Source organism: Bombus huntii, chromosome 15 (assembly GCF_024542735.1).
Source record: "Bombus huntii isolate Logan2020A chromosome 15, iyBomHunt1.1, whole genome shotgun sequence".
Lineage (NCBI taxonomy): Eukaryota > Metazoa > Arthropoda > Insecta > Hymenoptera > Apidae > Bombus > Bombus huntii.
Window position 1 is genome coordinate 10237386 of NC_066252.1, and position 18070 is coordinate 10255455.

At 42.4% G+C, this 18070-nt stretch overlaps 4 protein-coding genes across 8 annotated transcripts in view; 2 read left to right on the forward strand and 2 right to left on the reverse strand.

Annotated features, from left to right (window-relative positions):
- Nucleotides 1-637: 637 nt before the first annotated feature.
- On the reverse strand, nt 638-4375 carry LOC126874003 (nuclear envelope integral membrane protein 1). Its single transcript, XM_050635525.1, has 8 exons — nt 4227-4375; nt 3750-3859; nt 3444-3666; nt 3208-3374; nt 2907-3122; nt 2699-2823; nt 1079-1240; nt 638-965 (listed from the first exon to the last, which is right to left on the reverse strand). Exons 1-8 carry the CDS (start codon nt 4318-4320, stop codon nt 842-844), a joined length of 1221 nt encoding a protein of 406 aa, XP_050491482.1. The 5' UTR covers nt 4321-4375; the 3' UTR covers nt 638-841.
- On the forward strand, nt 4265-7008 carry LOC126874002 (tubulin epsilon chain-like). 4 transcript variants are annotated; one of them, XM_050635522.1, is made up of 9 exons: nt 4426-4641; nt 4754-4986; nt 5080-5195; nt 5271-5459; nt 5603-5854; nt 5925-6071; nt 6138-6287; nt 6375-6549; nt 6772-7008. In XM_050635522.1, the coding sequence occupies exons 1-9, from the start codon at nt 4617-4619 to the stop codon at nt 6916-6918; spliced, it is 1434 nt and encodes a 477-aa protein (XP_050491479.1). In that variant the 5' UTR covers nt 4426-4616; the 3' UTR covers nt 6919-7008. The 4 variants fall into 4 exon arrangements, with proteins under 4 accessions (XP_050491480.1, XP_050491479.1, XP_050491478.1 ...); XM_050635523.1 differs by lacking the exon at nt 4426-4641 and adding an exon at nt 4265-4411 and having other exon boundaries at nt 5080-5459; XM_050635521.1 differs by having other exon boundaries at nt 4427-4641; nt 5080-5459.
- LOC126874008 (charged multivesicular body protein 5) lies at nt 6911-8321 on the reverse strand. The gene is made up of 4 exons (XM_050635529.1): nt 8110-8321; nt 7694-8011; nt 7375-7602; nt 6911-7287 (listed from the first exon to the last, which is right to left on the reverse strand). Exons 1-4 carry the CDS (start codon nt 8176-8178, stop codon nt 7237-7239), a joined length of 666 nt encoding a protein of 221 aa, XP_050491486.1. The 5' UTR covers nt 8179-8321; the 3' UTR covers nt 6911-7236.
- Nucleotides 8322-9155: 834 nt separating this feature from the next.
- The window catches only part of LOC126873999 (cytoplasmic polyadenylation element-binding protein 2-like), a 64440-nt gene continuing 55525 nt past the window's right edge, over nt 9156-18070 (forward strand). The window contains exons 1-2 of one of the 2 annotated variants that reach the window (XM_050635513.1): nt 9156-10429; nt 10971-12148. In XM_050635513.1, coding sequence (XP_050491470.1) covers nt 10306-10429; nt 10971-12148 — 1302 coding nt within the window. In that variant the 5' untranslated portion in view covers nt 9156-10305. The remainder of the gene's footprint in view (nt 10430-10970; nt 12149-18070) is intronic. The other variant, XM_050635514.1, reaches the window with a different exon arrangement.

Genomic DNA, 18070 nt, shown 5'->3' on the forward strand with positions numbered 1-18070 from the left:
ACAAACGAGTTGTCCCTGATTTATTACGATATCTACTTACATTGCTCGATCGAGCTGTTTGAAAAGGAAGCAATAACTCCGCTGTTGTGTACAATACGCGAATACCAGATTGAATAAAATGGCAAAATAATAGTAGCCCGAAGGGGAAGTAAAATTAACCGAGGATGCTTTTATGGCAATTTTACGCTTTTATCCGATGTATCGTTATGAAAAAGAAAAGAGAGAGAATAAAAATAAAAAGGAACAAGTGGAACAATTACTGCAAAAAGTTCCTTTATTTTAATAAAGCTCTCGCTGTTCCTCGTTCATCCCGCGATAGAACAGATTGCATGGTTTTTCCGAGTTTCACAGAATTTTGTTTGAAGAAAATGAGAGAGAAAGAAAAAGTATGCTTGTTGTTGTTCTCCTCTTTCTCTTCGTGCTTTTATAAATGAACCTCGTGAAATATAAAGTGACATTCGCAGAAATGTAACTGGAGCAAACAACATAACGATACATAGGGCAAATACATGCAAAGGACCGCAGTCACGCGAACCAGATAAGAATACGATCGCGATTAGGGTTGCAACGAGATTCGAAGGATCGTGGCGCGATTGAGTAAATCTGCTCGATAGAATCGCACAATGCACGTAACAAATATCATAATTAACAACTTTATTTCACAACCACGCAATCGATATAATAAAAAAATATGCAATCTCTAGTTATATAGTAAATTAGTAAGTACAATATTTCAGAGTAAAAAATTTTGTACTTGAAAAGTTTCCATAATGAACGGTGTACAAGGTTTTTGTACTCGTTGGTCGTTCTTTTACCGAAATAAATGACTCCTATGTACATTTTATAGCGTATCATCCTCATCATCCGTATATTCACATTCCTCTATAATTCTTGTGATCTCTGCGTCGTGTTCCCGAGACTCGCCTTCGGATAAATGTGATTCACCTTCCATAAACCTGGCAAACCTAGAAGCACGTGTGTTAAATTACGTTACATTCGCGAATATATTATCGCGACTGCATCACGATTAATCTTCGTAAACGCACACCAGCTTTTAACTAATACATAATATAATAACCTTATCGGATCTTTTAATATTAAAGTCGTTTTCCATGGATTACATTTAGGACTAACGCAATATTCTTTTAGCTCGTTCAACGCTTTGTTCGTTTCTCTTATTCCTTCTTCACGATACTGGTCTTCTGTCAATAACTTTCTTCTCTCAGGAAACATGTTCATCCTGATTTCGAACAGGTGTATACATGTAACATACGGTGTTGCTTTTCTAAACGATAATACTAATGCTGTCGTTATTATTACCATCGCTATCGCTACTACTATTCTTACTATTCTTGTTATGGTTACACACTACTGTCTATCGCTATTAGCAATTATCAAAGATCGCTATTCATATCAAACTCTAGCTTCGATAAGTATAATGAAAATGCATTCAAAATATTTATCGAATATTTATCAAACAATTAAAAGTGATAAAAATGGAATAGGTGAGATAGTCTAATTGACCTTTATTTTATGTGTCCTTTTAACCGAAATAACAAAATGCTACGAAGTAATATAGAACGATTTATTAACACAAATTAAAATATTAACAATAAGTAGAATATGAGCGGAATAGCAATTATAATTGATATCAACCCACAGTGGACAACCTGGGTCGTTCGTGGCTGAGGTGAAATTTCACTTTTGAATGTCTTCGACGGGAAGGGAGAATACATAAAAAAAAATAAGAAGTAAATGGGTCTTTAAAACCAACAAGAATTTGGTGCGAATCACTTTGTTCCGAAGCAGATCAATATTTTAGAAAGTAAATAATTCTTTCTTTTCTTGCTCTCCTACTACCATGGAAGCTTTCTTTTTTTTCGCCTTGTATGATTGCTGTAATACAAATGAAATTGTATATCAGAGTGTAAGTATTAGTGCTGCGTATAGCGACCGGCATCCAATGCTGACACAGACACATAATTATATTCAGAATTCACCGTAGTAGTAGTAGTAACAACAGTTTTTCACAAATATCTCGCAAACCAAGATCGACTGCCATTAATATATATAGGAAAAGGTGAGATTGCCCTCTATCAGTACATTTGCCGTAACATTTTGTAATAAATATACCGGCTTTTTTCTGCATTGTTGTTCCAAAACTCCTCCAAATTCAAGTTTTAAAGTATATTATACTTCTTAAACTCATCGCAAATGTACATATAGTTTTCTAAGAGATCACCACAAGAGGTTCAAAGTCATGCAATCACTTTTTTTTATATCTGTATATTGTACAAATATTTATTTTTTAATAAATTCCCATCTTTTTATAAACCTTTTTGCGAATTTCGATTTTTGCTAAGTAATCCTTTAAACGTTCGACTGAAAAAGCTATTATGTACTAAACTAGTGGTTTTGATAAACATCACAAAATTTTGTTCAGATTTTTTTGAAAGTCAAGAACAGTAAAACAGTAGAACAGTAAAGTTATGGACATAATGACCCAGATTGCCCATGAAAGCTGCAAAAAATATGCTTGTCCACGGGGAGTTAACAGACATTTTTAATTGTAACATTGAAAATATAGATATAAGGAACGAACGATTAGATAAAAAAGCAATATGAGTAACACTGAAAGCAAACACTGAAGCAAGCTTGCTAAAAAGCTTAATAACGCTGATATCATCGAATAACTTACCAGTAAGTTCTGCCTTTTTGAGTTAATACAGTAGGAGATTTATAAAGTAAGAGAATTAAGATACAAAAAAAGGCTGATGCTTCGCGTAAATAACTGCTATAATACATGGTAATCAATCCTATTATCTAAGTAAACGAAAAGAAGAACATTAAATGAGAACAAGCGAACTTTGAACCGTTAATTTTTTCAAACGCATTAGTCTACAAACCTGCAAGAACCACTGTATAAGTCTTTTCGTCCTAACATTCGTAATTGGACCAAACCGATAAGAAATGACGAAACTGATGACAGACGTGATTAAAATGTACCACGCCACCCATTCCCTATACTGCACGATGATTAGTTGGGTATTTTCCCATAACATTTGAAATAGATAAAAACTCATTGTCCAACCAGTGAGGACCGTGATATACATCATCTTACCCTTAAATTGTGTATAGACATTAATTTTTAAAAATGCGACGTAGCAAACTACACGTGTGAATAAAACTTGTACAAAAACTATTTACCTTTAGTAAAAATTTACTAATGAAGTACACTAAAATTATAATCGAGGTGGTGATTCCAAGCATTATACTGATCAAATAATAAAATAGAGTATTTTTACTGAGATTATAAGCGCCCAAAAATAATGCAGCGCCTGCCATCATCATTATTAATATGGAGCTATCGGTACCTGTTTATACAAGAATTTAAGCGCCTTTCATTTATACCACAAAATATTTCTTTGCTTTGACACACTCACGTGTTTCTATCATGATCACTGTATATTTGTGCAAATTGGAGGGATGCACATATATGCCAATACATACATCTTCGAAAGGATTAATTTTGAATTTTTTATTCTTCTGTATGCTAAATATATTAAAATTCCAGGACCTATGATTGTCATCGTGCATTTGCATTACTTCTTCAGGAGTTTTCCCATTGTAAAGATCATAGTTTTCTATATTTGTTCTTAAGTAGATCTATAACGTATAAAATACAACTAAATGTAACACCATAGAGATGTAGATACATGTTTTACATGAATTCCAAACTTATTTCTTACTGTTAAACTTCCCCACATATATCTCACATGTTTTGGTTTGGCACTATGACAGAAAGTTTGTAATCCAGGCTTGTTATTTTCAATAACATCTCCTGGCTTTAAAAAGTGTACTAGAAAGGTTAAATAAAGAAAATTAAACAAATAAAAGCCTAGGTATCTCTTTAGAATTTATTCTTATCGACAAAATATAAGCAAAATATGAGTAAAATAAAAGGCTTTCAAAATTAAATATTTTTTATAACGTAAAAAGCAGAACGCCAACAAATAACAATTGTTAACGTTTTCATGAGACGAATAAAACAAAATTGAATTGTTCAGTGAAAAACTGTTATAAATATACGGATGTTGCTATGACATAAAAACAGAACAAAATTAACTTTTCCCCTCAATTTTCATCCGTATCCTTTGTCATCAAAGTCAGTATATTTTATAATACACATTTTATAGGTTACGGTATTATAAGTTAATATGGCTTACTTGATTCCGTAGTTGATGGTGATTCTGTGTACACACAATGAAAAATAAGTAAAAAAATAACTGCACTTAACGGGTTTACTATTCCGTTGTCCATTTTATAATCGAGCAAAAAAATAACCAATATTTTAACCTTAATCTATAAGTACTATCTGGTTCTACAGGATGGAACAATACTGAATTTATCCGTAAGTGTTCGTTTGAAATTTCAAAATCGAAATAAGCGACTTTCGATAACACTGATTCGAATATCGATGCTATTCTTTCTAATCTAATCTTCACTTCGTCAAATTGAAAATCGCGCGAGTTTACCGTATAATTCGAAAATATCACAGTATGCCAAATACGAAGAGAATTTAACGTCCGAATTCAAGTACCTTGGACAGACTTTTAATGAGTCAATTCATTTCGGTACAAGGTATATATCGAGTGATATTACGTTTGTGATAAATTGTGAACGTCGTATAAATGGATTTCAAGAAATAGCATATATTGAAACTAAATACTATATTTATTTACATTGATTTCAGTTGGACAATGTGGAAATCAAATTGGTTCAGCGTTTTGGCCTTTGGCGTTACACGAGTACGGTATACAAACAACAAATACTGGGATGAATTTACTTAAAACGCAACGAAGACACATTAAAGATATGAGCGATTTGTCTGATGCGTTTGATAGTTTCTTTGTTATACCTGAGAATACACGCAATTTATGCTTTAAAAGTATAACCGACTTAAAACGAGCTAAAGTCAAAGCTAGGGTATAATATTTATGTTATGTTATTTCTACACAATTACAGAAAAGTCAGACGAATGGTTAAAAAGATTTACACCGTGGATTTCTTGGTATGTAGGCAATATTGATAGATATGGAGGATAGTGTCATAGGAGGGTTAAGGAGAGGACCTGTGCGTGACTTGTTTGATCAGACTTCCATTGTAACAAATTATCCAGGCTCTGCGAATAATTGGTATTTATCTTTTGCTTTCTTCGATTACCTTGGTATATTCTTGGACAAAACAAATATTACAGATATATTTTGTAGGGCTGTAGGTTATCATACCTATGGTACAGAGTATCATGATAAATTAGAAGATACTATCAGACGTATGGTAGAAGAATGTTCTAGGTTACATGGTTTTCTAATAATGCATTCTCTTGGAGGTGGTACTGGTTCTGGATTAGGAACAGCTGTTCTAAAGCTACTGGTCAATAATTATCCTACTGTAGATAGGTATAAAATATATAAATGTCTCTTTAAGATTATTTTGATTACAACGAAGAATAATATTTGACATCATCATTATCATTATGATTTTTATCATTACTAGCGTTATTTTATTAACTTTTTAGTAGTTGTTATTGTTATCATTACAGACTAGTATCTTGCGTATATCCAATTGTTATGCAAGATGTTGTTACAGCTCCATATAATGTATTGTTGTCAACTCGAGAGCTTATAGATTATGCGACTTGTGTATTTCCTATCGAAAACGAATCCCTTTTGGATATATGCAATGCACAATTGAAAATAAAAAGTAACACAGATCAGATAAACTATAATATCTCGTGTAAACCATTTCAAGATATGAACAGCATTGTTGCAAATATGCTTCTTCATTTAACAAGGTAATTGGAATAATTTCACAAATTTTTATTCATAACAAGTAAATCTTATGAAAATAGTCACGTTTTTCAGCGGATCTAGGTTCCCTGGCAATTTAAATATGGATATGAACGAAATGGCGACGAATCTTGTACCGTACCCAAAATTACATTATATATTTAGCAGCGTTAGTCCATTAGCATTATCAGCGCCGACGATGTGCAATATGCGAGAAACAAAGTACATATTAGCTTATGATATTATTGTATAAGATTATAAAAACGTAATCTATATATGTTCTTTAAGGCTAATAGATGAAATATTTACCAATGCATGGTCACGAAATAATCAATTGATTAAAATAGACCCGCTACGATCAGGTTCTATGATTTTAAGCGCTGCACATATCGCTAGAGGAAACTGCCCCGTAAACGATTTAAAACGAAACATCGAGAGGTAAATATCTCGTGTAATTTGTCGATAATGCACTTTTTTATATGCACTTGGAAATCATTGTATGCAATATTATATTTGAATTTCCAGATTTCGGAAAAAAGTTACGTTCACAGAGTGGAGCAACGAAGCTATGAAAGTAGGTTTGTGTTCTGTACCTCCAGCTGGGCACTCAACCTCTTTGTTGAGTCTTTTAAACTCTTCCTCGATGATATCGTTATTTAAAAACATAATAGGACAGTTTACTAGACTGTATAGAAGGAAGGTAACGTTAAAACGAGCACGCATACATATACAAGGTGGACCTTCGGTATCAGAAATGATTTTGAATTATAAATTGTTGAAATCTTAAAAAATTATAGCCAACCATATAACTTTTGTAAATAAAAGAAAATAATTAAGGCGGTCAAAGTTATCGGTTCACCCTGTATATACAAACACGAAACTTATAAAGTAAGCTTGTAGAGTCATACCGATTATGTTGCAGGCACATGTGTATCACTACACGCAAGTATGCGGTTTCGAAGAAACACATTTCATTGATAGTAAAGAGGTAATCTCAAACTTAATTATGCAGTACACAGAAGTGCAAAGCCAAACTCAGAAGAATATTTCTCGGTTACAGATCGTTTAAATTCTTAGATTAGACAATTTTATTTAACTTGATCTATACATTAACAACATGAACAGAAAGCAATAAAAATATATTAACATAGCATATCTATTAGCAACAACGAAATTACGTTCCGTTCATCGAAAATGTACAATTTGCGCGAGTTTATATCCATAGATTTAGAGAAATTCGGAATACTTAGTACGTTGTCTGTGTACTACATATGTACGTAGCAAAAGCTTCTGAAAGTCGAAAGTCGTTCAAGAACCAATCATCTTTGGATATACCCATATACATAATATTTACTTATATCGGTCGATGTTTTTACGAAACGACATCTTAACTAGCTGGTATCTGTGGCAAACCAAATTCGTCCACCAATACGCCATCCTGGAATGAGAAAATTCTCGTTTGATGCAATTTTTAAATAAAATGTTTCCTAATATTTCTCCGAACGATAGAATAGAGAGCACGAACCTTATTTCTGACTGAGCTGGCGCCGGGTTCTTTGTCAGGAGCGCTAGGTGCCTTGATCGCATCGTCTAAGAAACTGGTATCTTCGTCGATGGCTAAATCGTCTCCGAGAGCTTCTAATTCGGCGGCTAGTTCATCCTCGTCTATATCCGGCATGCCGTAACTGCGACCCAACGCTTCTTGGACTTCATCCGCTTGTTCCAACATATCGGACAAGTCGTCTTGGAGATCCTAAGACGTGCATTAACTTATCGTCGCAAGTTAGCGAAAAAAAAAAAAAAAGGAAAGAGATACAATAAACAGGAAGTTGTTCTGAAAATACCTCGATCTGATCTATATTGATATTTTTAAACTCTTTTTGCATTTGTTTAACTCCTTCTTTCATGGCAACTACAGTTGCCTGAGTATCTTTTAGTGTTTGGGTAGCATAATTTGCCTGTTCCATGTTAAAGGCCTGTTGACGCAAGTTGTCCACCTGTGTTTCATACATCTTACGCTGCTTCAGGATGCGTAATGCCTTAGCCTTAACCGCATTCTTCGCGGGTCCTTCTCTCATTTTAACCATTTGATCTTTGTATTTCTTCAATTCCGCGTCCAATTTTGCTATCTTCTTCTCCGCAGTATCCGCCCTGCTATCGACCTATTACAACCATAAACGTTAATTATGTGTTATAAACGTACAAATTGTGTAGATAGCAACGTAACCTCTTTAACGATGCAACGAAAACGAACACATACCCCGGCGATACAGTCGGTGAGACTCGGCGGTGGTTCTTTCGTTTTAGGTCGACCAAAAAGTCTGTTCATTTTGGCGAATAAAGTAAAGTAAAGGTAAGATACGATTATCTCTTCTTCCTTCTCTCCTCTCCTTTATTTCTCTTTCTGTTTCTCGATCGTTACTCGCCTTCAATCGAAACGTCAAGCTGACTGACTCAGCGCAGTCAGTTGCTCCATCTACTGTCACGTAGCACGTTTATCAATGTACTTTAGTTTTGAGCGGGATTTCGGTATTTCTGCTTTTAAGGTAAAATATAACAAAATTCAAACGAGTTATCGGTAAATTTTTATCCATCTATGCCGTCTCCCATCTGTCATCCAATTTTTGTGAACAGATATTATAATATAATACGTTGTCGATAGTTTGATAACAACATTATCGCCATTATCAGCGGTCTATTCCGATTGGCTGAATTCTAATCGACGAATAATAAGATCCCCGTTTCATCGATAAAGATTACAATTCGTTGGAAGAACGAAACGTTCTCGTTTTATTAGACGGAGTAAAAGAATTTCGAACGAGTCTTAGAACGCGCACTTACATCGTTCATGGTTAGACGCGCTTAACTTGAAATCAACGAACGAATGTTGCAAATGTACAGTGATATGATATGTTACAACAGTCGGGTTATTTATCTCTGTCGGTAAGTACACAGGCACGTTCCGCAACTGAAGGCGGAAAGGTAAGTTGAAGAGAAAGGTAACAGAGGAAGGGGAGGAACCAAGGCGCTCGCGTCGAGCAGGTATTTGAAAATTCAGGTGAATTCACGGGGGAGGCCGAGAAGCCTAGTGTATGGTGCGGTGGAAAGAAACGGAGGGTAGATGAAAAGGATCGGACGAACAACGACGAGGATGGTTTTCGTTGGCGACCTCGGTAGCGGTGGTGGAGTCGATGGCGACGGTAGAAACGATAGTGGAAGTGGTAGCGATGAAGGCGGTGGAAGCGGCGGCTGCGGCGGCGGCGGCGGCGGCGGCGGCGGCGGCAGCTCGAAGGCGAACGTGAACGCGCGTGCGTGAGCGACGTCGCCGCGCGACGCAGCAGCGACGTAGCGACGACGACGTCGACGAGGACGAGGACGAGGACGAAGCGGCGGCCGAAGATCGCCGAGCGGACGGCTACGCGGAGAGACTACGGCTGGCATGGTGTGGGCCGCAGCACGGCCACAGTGTTCCAAAAGTCGGCACCACGCACGAATCGTGTTACGCGCGACGCAGAGCCACCAAGCTGCGTCGTCGAATCGCGCTCGGCTGGCCTCCGATCGAGTGCTCCGTCGAGCGCAGCCAGGGAACGCGAGTAACCAACAGCTGGCTGCTGTCCGATTAGAGATCGATCGAATCGACGACGACGACGACGACGACGAGGGCCGGAAAACTCGAGGCTCTGTTTGCGTAGAATCGTCGGCTACGAAGACGACGACGACGTCTTATCGTTGTAGAAGATCGTGACACGTGAACGAACAGAAGCAGTGCCGTGGGCAAACGATAAACCGCGAGTGATCGTAGTACTCGAATTGCCAATGAGAAGCAGCGCTAGCTCGAACGAAGACAAGCCGAGACGACGGTAAGTTCGGGCCGTATCGTCGATAGGACGCGCGGAATCACGGTGAAGAAGACGAAAAGAAGAAAGGGTTGGCGAGAAGGAAACAAGTTGGTCCGATTCGGCGATAGTATTGGAGTCAAACGAGCGCGGAACCGTGGAACCGGGGAATCGTGGAACCGGGGAACCGTGGAACCGTGGAACCGGGGAATCGTGGAACCGGGGAACCGTGGAACTAGCGGAGATCTCCCTGGCGCGCGATACGCACAGTGGCCGTACGTCGTGAGTCGTGCGTCGCGAGTCGCTCGACGACTGGGTCGAGCGATCGGTAATCGGAAGAATAGTCGCGATTAACGAGGACGCGAGTGTGTCGAACAGCGATACGCGCGCTGCTTCTCGCGCGGTGAATTTCGACGCTGAACGAATCGAAACGATCGTCTATCCTTATTGCCGAGATTCTGTGTTTAGTGATAAAACGCGTATTCGCAGTGTGCCGCGTACACGATACGCAACGATCAACGACGACCACGACGACCACGACGATCACGACCACGATCCCGGCCTCGTTTCGCGTAGTACTACGGTGGAGTGTGTGTGCGTGCCTCTATGGGTGAGCGTGTATGTGTGAAACGCGGCTGAAGGAATCGACAAATAGTCGCACTGCAAGACGGAAGGTCGCGTTGCTTCGCGCGTATACTTGGGAGAATTCCAACTGGATAAATTCGTCGTACATTCGTGAAAAGGGTAAATTATGCAAGCCGGAAGCGGCTGAAAAATACCGGAAAAAGACGTTAGACACCAACGAACGAACAAACGTCGTATGGACGGTAGTTTCGCGCGAACGACGATGGTCATCTCATCGAGCGGGCGGTCGTTCGATAACTAGCAGAATGCTACGGAAGCAAAGTTGCTGGGAAATTACACGGGCGCGACGCGTCTTTGTCGTAGTTTAGCTCGGTTTCCACGTTATTTGGCGAACTGTCGTGTGCAAAAGAAAAAAAAAAAAAAAAAAGAAAAAGAGGGAAAGAGCAGGAAGGAAGGAATCGAGGAAAACGGCGAAAATAAGAGAAGCCAAATATCGGTGTAGTTCGCACAGCTTCCGGGCTTCGTGGGTGTTTTTACGCGTACGCCGTGGATCGATAGTTGTCTCGCGAGCTCTGGTCGACGGGTGGTCGACGACGTCCGTGCCGACAGCCAACGACTCGATTTATCTCGAATCACAGGGCGAATTTTCGAAAGCGAATCGGCAAACACAGATTCTAAAAGAATCCGTATTGTTCGACAGGGGGATCCAAAAGGAGTTGGTCGGCGAAAGGGACCTCGATACGATCGACAGGATACTCGTGGATCTTGGAACCCTGGCGATTTATGGGGGACTTTAGCGCGACCAGCCTCTTCTCCAATAGTTTGTCCAGCACGACGAAATCTTCGATCGGTAGCAATACCGCGAGTCCCGGTGTAACCGTAACGACATCAACGATGCAGGACGATCTGTTGATCGAGAAACAAGCCAGTGGCAAAGCAGCGCCGCTATCGCCCAGTACTGGCCTGGAGGCCGTCGCTGGACTAGAAAAGGCGAAAGACGCGGTCGAGGTCGAGAGTATCGCTATCACGCCGACGACGCCCTCCTCTACAGAGAAAGAGATCGCCTGTAGCACCAGCTCGGCGCTTCAGAGTTTCTCCGAAGCGGCCAGAGTGCCGAGCTTGTGGTCATCCGCTCCGGACGACACCGGTCTTCACGCGTTACCGGTCAACGGATCCATCGCAGCGTTTCAGAACTTTCCGACCGGTGGTCCGACCGGGTTGTTCGCTGGTACCGGTCCAACCGTTTCGGCTGGTACGCGTCGCGCTATCACAGCTAGTCACAATTTCCCGCAACAGCACGGTAACGCGACCGCTGCAACTACGAGACACGGACTTCAGGTCTCGTCCGCTCAACAACAGCAACAGCAGCAGCAACAACAGCAGCAGCAGCAGCAGCAACAACAGCAGCAACCGCCGCAACAACAACAGCAGCAGCAGCAACAGCAGCATCAACAACAACCTACAGCCACCTCGCATCCGGGAGTTTACCTACCTGGCAAAGGTTACGCGGCTTGGTCCGGTGGCCCGCAAGCGCCTCAACAATGGAGCGCTGGGCCGCAAGCTGCGGCGGTCGCGAGTCCCGGCCTTTCGCCCTGGAATCGCGGCAGATCGGTACCGAATCTTCCTCCCCTGCACTCGTCCCTGCACGCCGCTGCTGCGGTCGCGGCAGCTGCCGGGCTACAGGGCAGGAAACCGAGTCCTACGTTTCCCGGTCATCCGGGACCAGCGGCTCATCCCTCCTGCATCAGCCCCGTGAAATTTCGAAGAAGCACCTCGTATCCCGGAAAAGGCAACATGTATCCGCCTCAACCTGCGCCAACCTTCGAAGTTACCACCGCCGAGGACAGAGATTTGCTACAGCTGCCGCCGTTTCAGCAGGTTAGAATCTTTATCTTTTCCTTTGGCTTCTATTCTTTTACTTCGAATTACTCCGAATTATCCGACTTGGGATTAACCCGTAACACTCGACCTAAGAATACGCCGAACCAACGTCTCTGTCGGGATCGTCGAGCGTCTTAAGTTCGACGAAGGAGCGCGATCTTGTCGATTCCAGAGCGAATGGAGTTTTTATTCCGTTATCGATCGTTCACCACCTACGAGAAAGGTTACCGTAGCGGTATATGGTTCGCTCGAAAAAGTATATACCGGTAGCTTTGGCTTCCGCAGTTTCGTTGGTGCACGCATTCGATGCCAGGTTATGCAACCGCTTCGAGACATGCATTTAAATTTAGACGGTACAACGGCTGTTTGAACGGTTCGCTCTCTGTGAACGGTGCGACATGGTTTTTCTTAAACGGAACGTTTCGTTCCTCGAAATTCGAGAAACATTCCGAAACGTGGTTCGATCTACTTCGAAACCGACCTAAACCTCGTTTAAACCTATTCCGATTCTCGACTCTCGTCGATTTCGCCTATCAACGATCGAGAATTCGTTCTTTCTTCAGTTGTTCGATTCGTTTCGTCGTTCGTGCTGGCCCAACGTAGCTACGATGAAACGGCGAAATGTACGAAGGTGTGAGAGGTTAGAATGGCGCGTGATGCGCGAAAGCGCTCGTAAAATATCGGCTAACAACCAAACGCATCGTTGACGTAACTTTGAAATCGAATTTACGGTATTTAAAAAGAAACGGAGAGAAGAACTTTTCCGATGTACTTATTTTGTTATTGATGTCTGACCTAATTCCTTTCCTGCGTGGCAGCTCGAACAGCTCAAACAGTGTCTAGCAGAAGTTTAAGCTCAGCTATTTTAGCCACTTGTCAAAAATAGACCTGCATACTATCCGGGAGAAATGGCGGATTCTGTTATGCGAGCTATTACCCTTCGCGCATCTTCTTCGACGGTTATATTTAAATTATATGCATTATGATACTTATAAATTCTGTACTCGCGTTTTCTACATCACGTACGAACGAACGAAATGGAAAGAAAGAAACGAGAAGAACGGGCCATAGCCGAACGAAAAGCTGAAATATCGTAACGTAAGGATAGCGTGTAAGATTAATTTCGTTCGTCGTTAGGTCCGTCGTTTGGTATAGGAAGGTTCTCCTAATCTGTACCAGGCATCGTAATCCAATTACAACTTATACGAAACCTAGTTAAAATCGAGGTTCGCGGTATTGTTTCAAGTAGGTCGGAAAACGCTTTGGAATTGGTTCCTTTCTTCAAGAATATGTATAATTATCTGTATATTTGCATTCGTCACGATCGATTCGTTCATTCTTCGTGTTGGCGTATTTCGCGACATTGTTCTCGATAAGTACGCGTGACGTGCATTTGTTGTACGTAACACCGTACGTTCGTGCTGTCTGTTTTACGGCTCTGGATATCGACCGTATTCTACGTGGAAACTTCTGCTCGATCAGTTTTTAGCGATCGATCGTATCGGTATGCTGATATTTACCGAAAGGTAATAACGTCGTATTTTCATCAAAATATCATCCCTTTGCCGCGTTTATCAATTGGGCGCGTTCGAACCAACTATACCTACGCACGATGAAACGGATAGAAGACGAAATCGATGCTGAAACAAATGTCGTTCGTTAAAGGGCAAAACTAGATGCACACGCGATAATCCGATCGTCGGATATAGGAACGTACGTGGGACGTTCGGACGTCCACTTTCCTCCACTATGATCATCTCTCTTCTATCGTGACCAGCTAAGTAATTCGCTTTGTAATTCGTGAAACTAGATTACGAATTTTCCGACGACGAAATGTACCGCCGATAGTTCCACCACTATGCATACTATAGAATATAGAATATAGCATCATAGAATTTCTATTCTTCCATAATATTTTATCACAGATGTAACTTTTACTCGATAAAAGTCTGACTAACGCGTTAATATTCGTAAATGTAATTATCGTAATCCAGTAGCGCGTGTAGGTTACCGTAATTGAAACATATATTTCGTCATTAATTTTACCAGTTCTTATATAATACCTGTTCGCTAATTAAAATAACCCTAGCATAGGCTTCGTTTCGTTCTCGGATCGTTGATATTTTTTCTTCCCGAGTTCCAGATACACCACGTTTCCTCGTTCTTTCCTCGTCGCGTTAAACGCCGTAACGATGCCTCGTAATATTCAACGAGTCGAATTATTCCGTATACGATAGAATTTTAAGGCGAATTTAAGTGGAAGTTTAGAAGGTGATTGGAATAGCGCCGCTACCGTACTCCGTATCTACCAGTAAAATAGACGATAAGAAAAAAGCTGGCTGTGGGTAGTCGATCGAAAGGAGGTTGTACGCTAAACTGGCAATGTGGCAATATACGGCGATACGCGAACGAAGCGATTCGTCGAACGCAACGGAGTGAAAAAATACTCGGGCTCGAAGTCCGATAACTCGTCGGTCGTCATTCACCTTGGAAGCGAATCGGGGCACGTGCTCGTAGACCGGCTGGCCAGCCAGAGCCAGAGCAGCAAACCAATCGAAGACGAGCACCGATTACGCCTTGCGTCTCTCTATTTACGCGTGCGCCCGATTTACGCGTGCGTTTTCCCCTAAATTCTCCGCGGCTCTTTTGCTTAAAACCAGGCAGCGGATCTTGCGTTCGAGGGTCACGGGAAAACTAGGCCAAGTTCCGACCACGAGTTTGGCCAACGAGCCGATCGAAGCCAGCGTCGATTCGAAAAACGTTAAACGCGCGACAAGATAAAGTTTTTTATTGACTTTACCTTGACGCAGTGCCGTTACACAGCGGCGTCCGTGTACGTATATCGTTATATATATATATATATCGTTACGAAACACGTGTACTACTCTGACGAAACGAAAATGCAAGCAACGCCGGCCCTATCTACTTGATAATTCTTCCATAAGTACTTCCATGCTATCACGATTGTTTCGCAACCGTGTTATGCGCCAACGAAACCAAGAAATCGTGTATCAGCGTCTATTCGTGTTTTGGTATTTAACCGGTATCACGACGTAGTACGCGTATCAAAATGTAGGCGGAGACGCGTAACATCTGGTACGCCAAGTGCACGCCGATAGAACAGAGCAGGCGGGAAACTCGATAAAAGACGATTTCGGTTAATCGGTCGACGGGCTTGGGTTGATTGGGAATACGCAATCCCGTGGAATCGTCTGGTTTATAAAAATCCCGTCTATGGAATCGTACGCAGAAATGTCGATAGCTTCGATACACGCCACGTTCTAGCTAAAAGCGTTAATCGCGTCGCGTGGTGGCCGAGAGTTTTCGCCAATTCGTCCTTGAAACAAACGCTAAACCAAGAACGTTAAGGGTCGCCATATCGAAAGGCGCGATACCGATAGCCAGCGCAACGGGATGTAATCATCGCGAGTTAGGTTGGCATCCGCGAACCAAGACGCAACGACGATCTTTTTCGACTAATTCCGGTGACGCGGTAATATATCCGGACGTTAACCCAATTTAAGATCCCTCCTATTTGAATTCGGGACTGCGCCGGTGCGGAGTGACCCGACCCGGTATGAGGTTTATAGGTCAGTCCGGTTTCGCGCGATATAGATTTTTCGCGAGCCAGAGCTCGACGGTGTCCCGCCCGTTGCGACCTCCTCGGAATCCACGCGTGCACCATCGACCGACTCTCTTTGTCCACTCGCCGAATCCGAATCCACAGCCAAGTCCACTTCTTTCTTTCTTTCTGCTCGCGAGCGCGCACTTAGAGGACCGATACGATGAAAAATTATGAAGCTCGTATCGATCGGTTGCGTTACACAAGCTCGCAGCTTATGTAATAAAATACGGCAAACTGCAAGGCGCGCGACCCTGCGGCGCTGCCAGAGGGTGTGCGCGAAACTACCCGCTATCGAACGCAACGGCCGACGTTACGCCGTTACTCCTCCGTCGTTACCATCGAAAACACGGAACGCAGCTTTTTCGAATCGAAGCTTTCGCCTGTAAACCGTGTCCTCGACTCTCGACCGATCCGTAGAAACGACAACGTTATTTCGCTCGCCAAACTGACTAACGCGTCTCGTCAGCCAGCGTTCTACGTTCGTTGTTATCAAAAATTCACGGTGTTTTCGAGATAGAGAATAAATGTACATCTTAATTGCGAAAATAATGGAACGATACTCTTAAGAATAGAAACGATCGAAGATCGAATCCAAATTAGGAGTTTCTCTTCGTGCTATCTGTTTGCGACAAATACGTTTACGAAGATAAGCTCCGTATTTTGAAACGTTAATATTAATCGCGTATCTAGATATTGCGCAGAAAGTTAGCGAGTTCTCGGTTACCGAGAAGCTCGTATAAAGGTATCGGAATCGAACGATGGAGAGAAAGCGTGGTTAACCTTGCACACTTTATCGGCTAAAAACGCCATGTTCATATATATATTTATATATATATATATATATCTCGTCGATAAATGGTAATTTTGCAATTAAGCAGAAACTGGACGAGGGTGTAGATTGCCGAGGACGAGCAGACGCGCACTGAACAGAGCGAACATCGACGGCAGCGCTCTACCTTTTCCGCCCTTCTGTCGCCATCAATTTACCCTCACCATCGACTGCTTCCACCCCGTCCTTTCCCTCTTCTCTTCTCATCGCTTCTTCTTTTCTCTTCTTTACCTACCTCCACTTTTTGAATCGCCCATTTTTCTCTCTTTCTCTCTTGGAAGGCTGTGGTGTTCCTTGGCGTGTCTCGCTTCGTCTTACCGTGCCCTGCCGTGCCATGCCATGCGGTGGCGTAGCGCGCTCTGCCGCACCTCTGCTCAGCCCGTTTCCACCGACGGTGACCTAGTTCGCGACAGGCCGCTGGAATCGTTTCTTCCGCACATGCCTCGGGATCCAGGTTACACCGAGCTCGTGCCTCGCCGCCTCGCTCGCTCGCTCTGGTCTATTCGAATACGAAATTTCGATCGACAGCGTGGATTTTCAGCCAAAATTTGATCAATAGCATCGATCGCTCCAGTTCTAGCGACATCGGTTAATATTTTACGCGGAATCTTCGATTCTCAAACTTTTCCTTCGAAGCGTCGATTATCGAGATTTTACTTAAAAGCGTCGACGGCCAAATTCTGCGTAGTAGCAAGGATCCAGTTTCCTTCGCTTAACGACACAGTCTCCGAATTTCAACGTTGTTTCTGTCGATATCGGCGATATAGCAGGTGCTTGGACGCTCTGTATCGCGTTCTCATTCGTTGCGAGGATTCTCTCTCGGTTCAACACGGTCTGCGTTTCGTCTCCGACGTAACAAAGCGATAATTGTTTCTTACATGGGTGCACGCGGTCTAATGGATATCCCGAGGAAGACAGAAGCGAGGAAGGGGTTACGCGCTTTCGCGCGTCGTCCAGGTGGAATATAGTCGCGTCGCGCGCGTTCGAGAAAAAGAAGAGCGCGTTTTAGAGGATAGGAGGCGTCGGGGCGCGGCGAATTACGCGCGTCTGGTTCGTCGAGCGAAAGAAAAAGAGATTGCACGAGTACAAAACACGCGTAGAACAACGGCAGCGAGAACGGTCGCGTCTAGACCGGCGGGATGCACGGAAATGGCGGAGTCGAAGATGTATACGCGTTTGAATACGTGCACGCGCCTATACACTCGCTAACAATCCCTTTCACGCTTCTCTCCCTTTATAAAACCCACCCCCTTGCGTGATCTTTCTCTCTTCTCCCGAACGCTCCGAAATTCTCCACGCAAGAGCGTCGTCGTCGTCCTTGCCGTGCCTCTACGACGACTCTTTGTTCGTTGGCTCGCAGCATCCTTGTCTCGGAGGGAACGACGAGGCCAACTTGTACATCTTAGCAGCGATTTATATTTAAGTTACGCAGGAGATGATATCGTTCGGTCGTATTTATGGTAAC

Coding starts and splice junctions, on each gene's coding strand:
- LOC126874003 (XM_050635525.1), bottom strand. CDS start 4,320: ATGGACAACGGAATAGTAAACCCGTTAAGTGCAGTTATTTTTTTACTT. Junction 1,241..2,698: donor CAAAAAGGCAGAACTTACTG/GTAAGTTATTCG, acceptor GTTCGAAATCAG/GATGAACATGTTTCCTGAGA. Junction 966..1,078: donor ATATTAAAAGATCCGATAAG/GTTATTATATTA, acceptor ACGTGCTTCTAG/GTTTGCCAGGTTTATGGAAG.
- LOC126874002 (XM_050635521.1), top strand. CDS start 4,617: ATGAGTCAATTCATTTCGGTACAAG. Junction 5,460..5,602: donor AATTATCCTACTGTAGATAG/GTATAAAATATA, acceptor TTATCATTACAG/ACTAGTATCTTGCGTATATC. Junction 6,072..6,137: donor TGCAATATGCGAGAAACAAA/GTACATATTAGC, acceptor ATGTTCTTTAAG/GCTAATAGATGAAATATTTA.
- LOC126874008 (XM_050635529.1), bottom strand. CDS start 8,178: ATGAACAGACTTTTTGGTCGACCTAAAACGAAAGAACCACCGCCGAGT. Junction 7,603..7,693: donor TCAATATAGATCAGATCGAG/GTATTTTCAGAA, acceptor TGCACGTCTTAG/GATCTCCAAGACGACTTGTC. Junction 7,288..7,374: donor CCAGCTCAGTCAGAAATAAG/GTTCGTGCTCTC, acceptor TTCTCATTCCAG/GATGGCGTATTGGTGGACGA.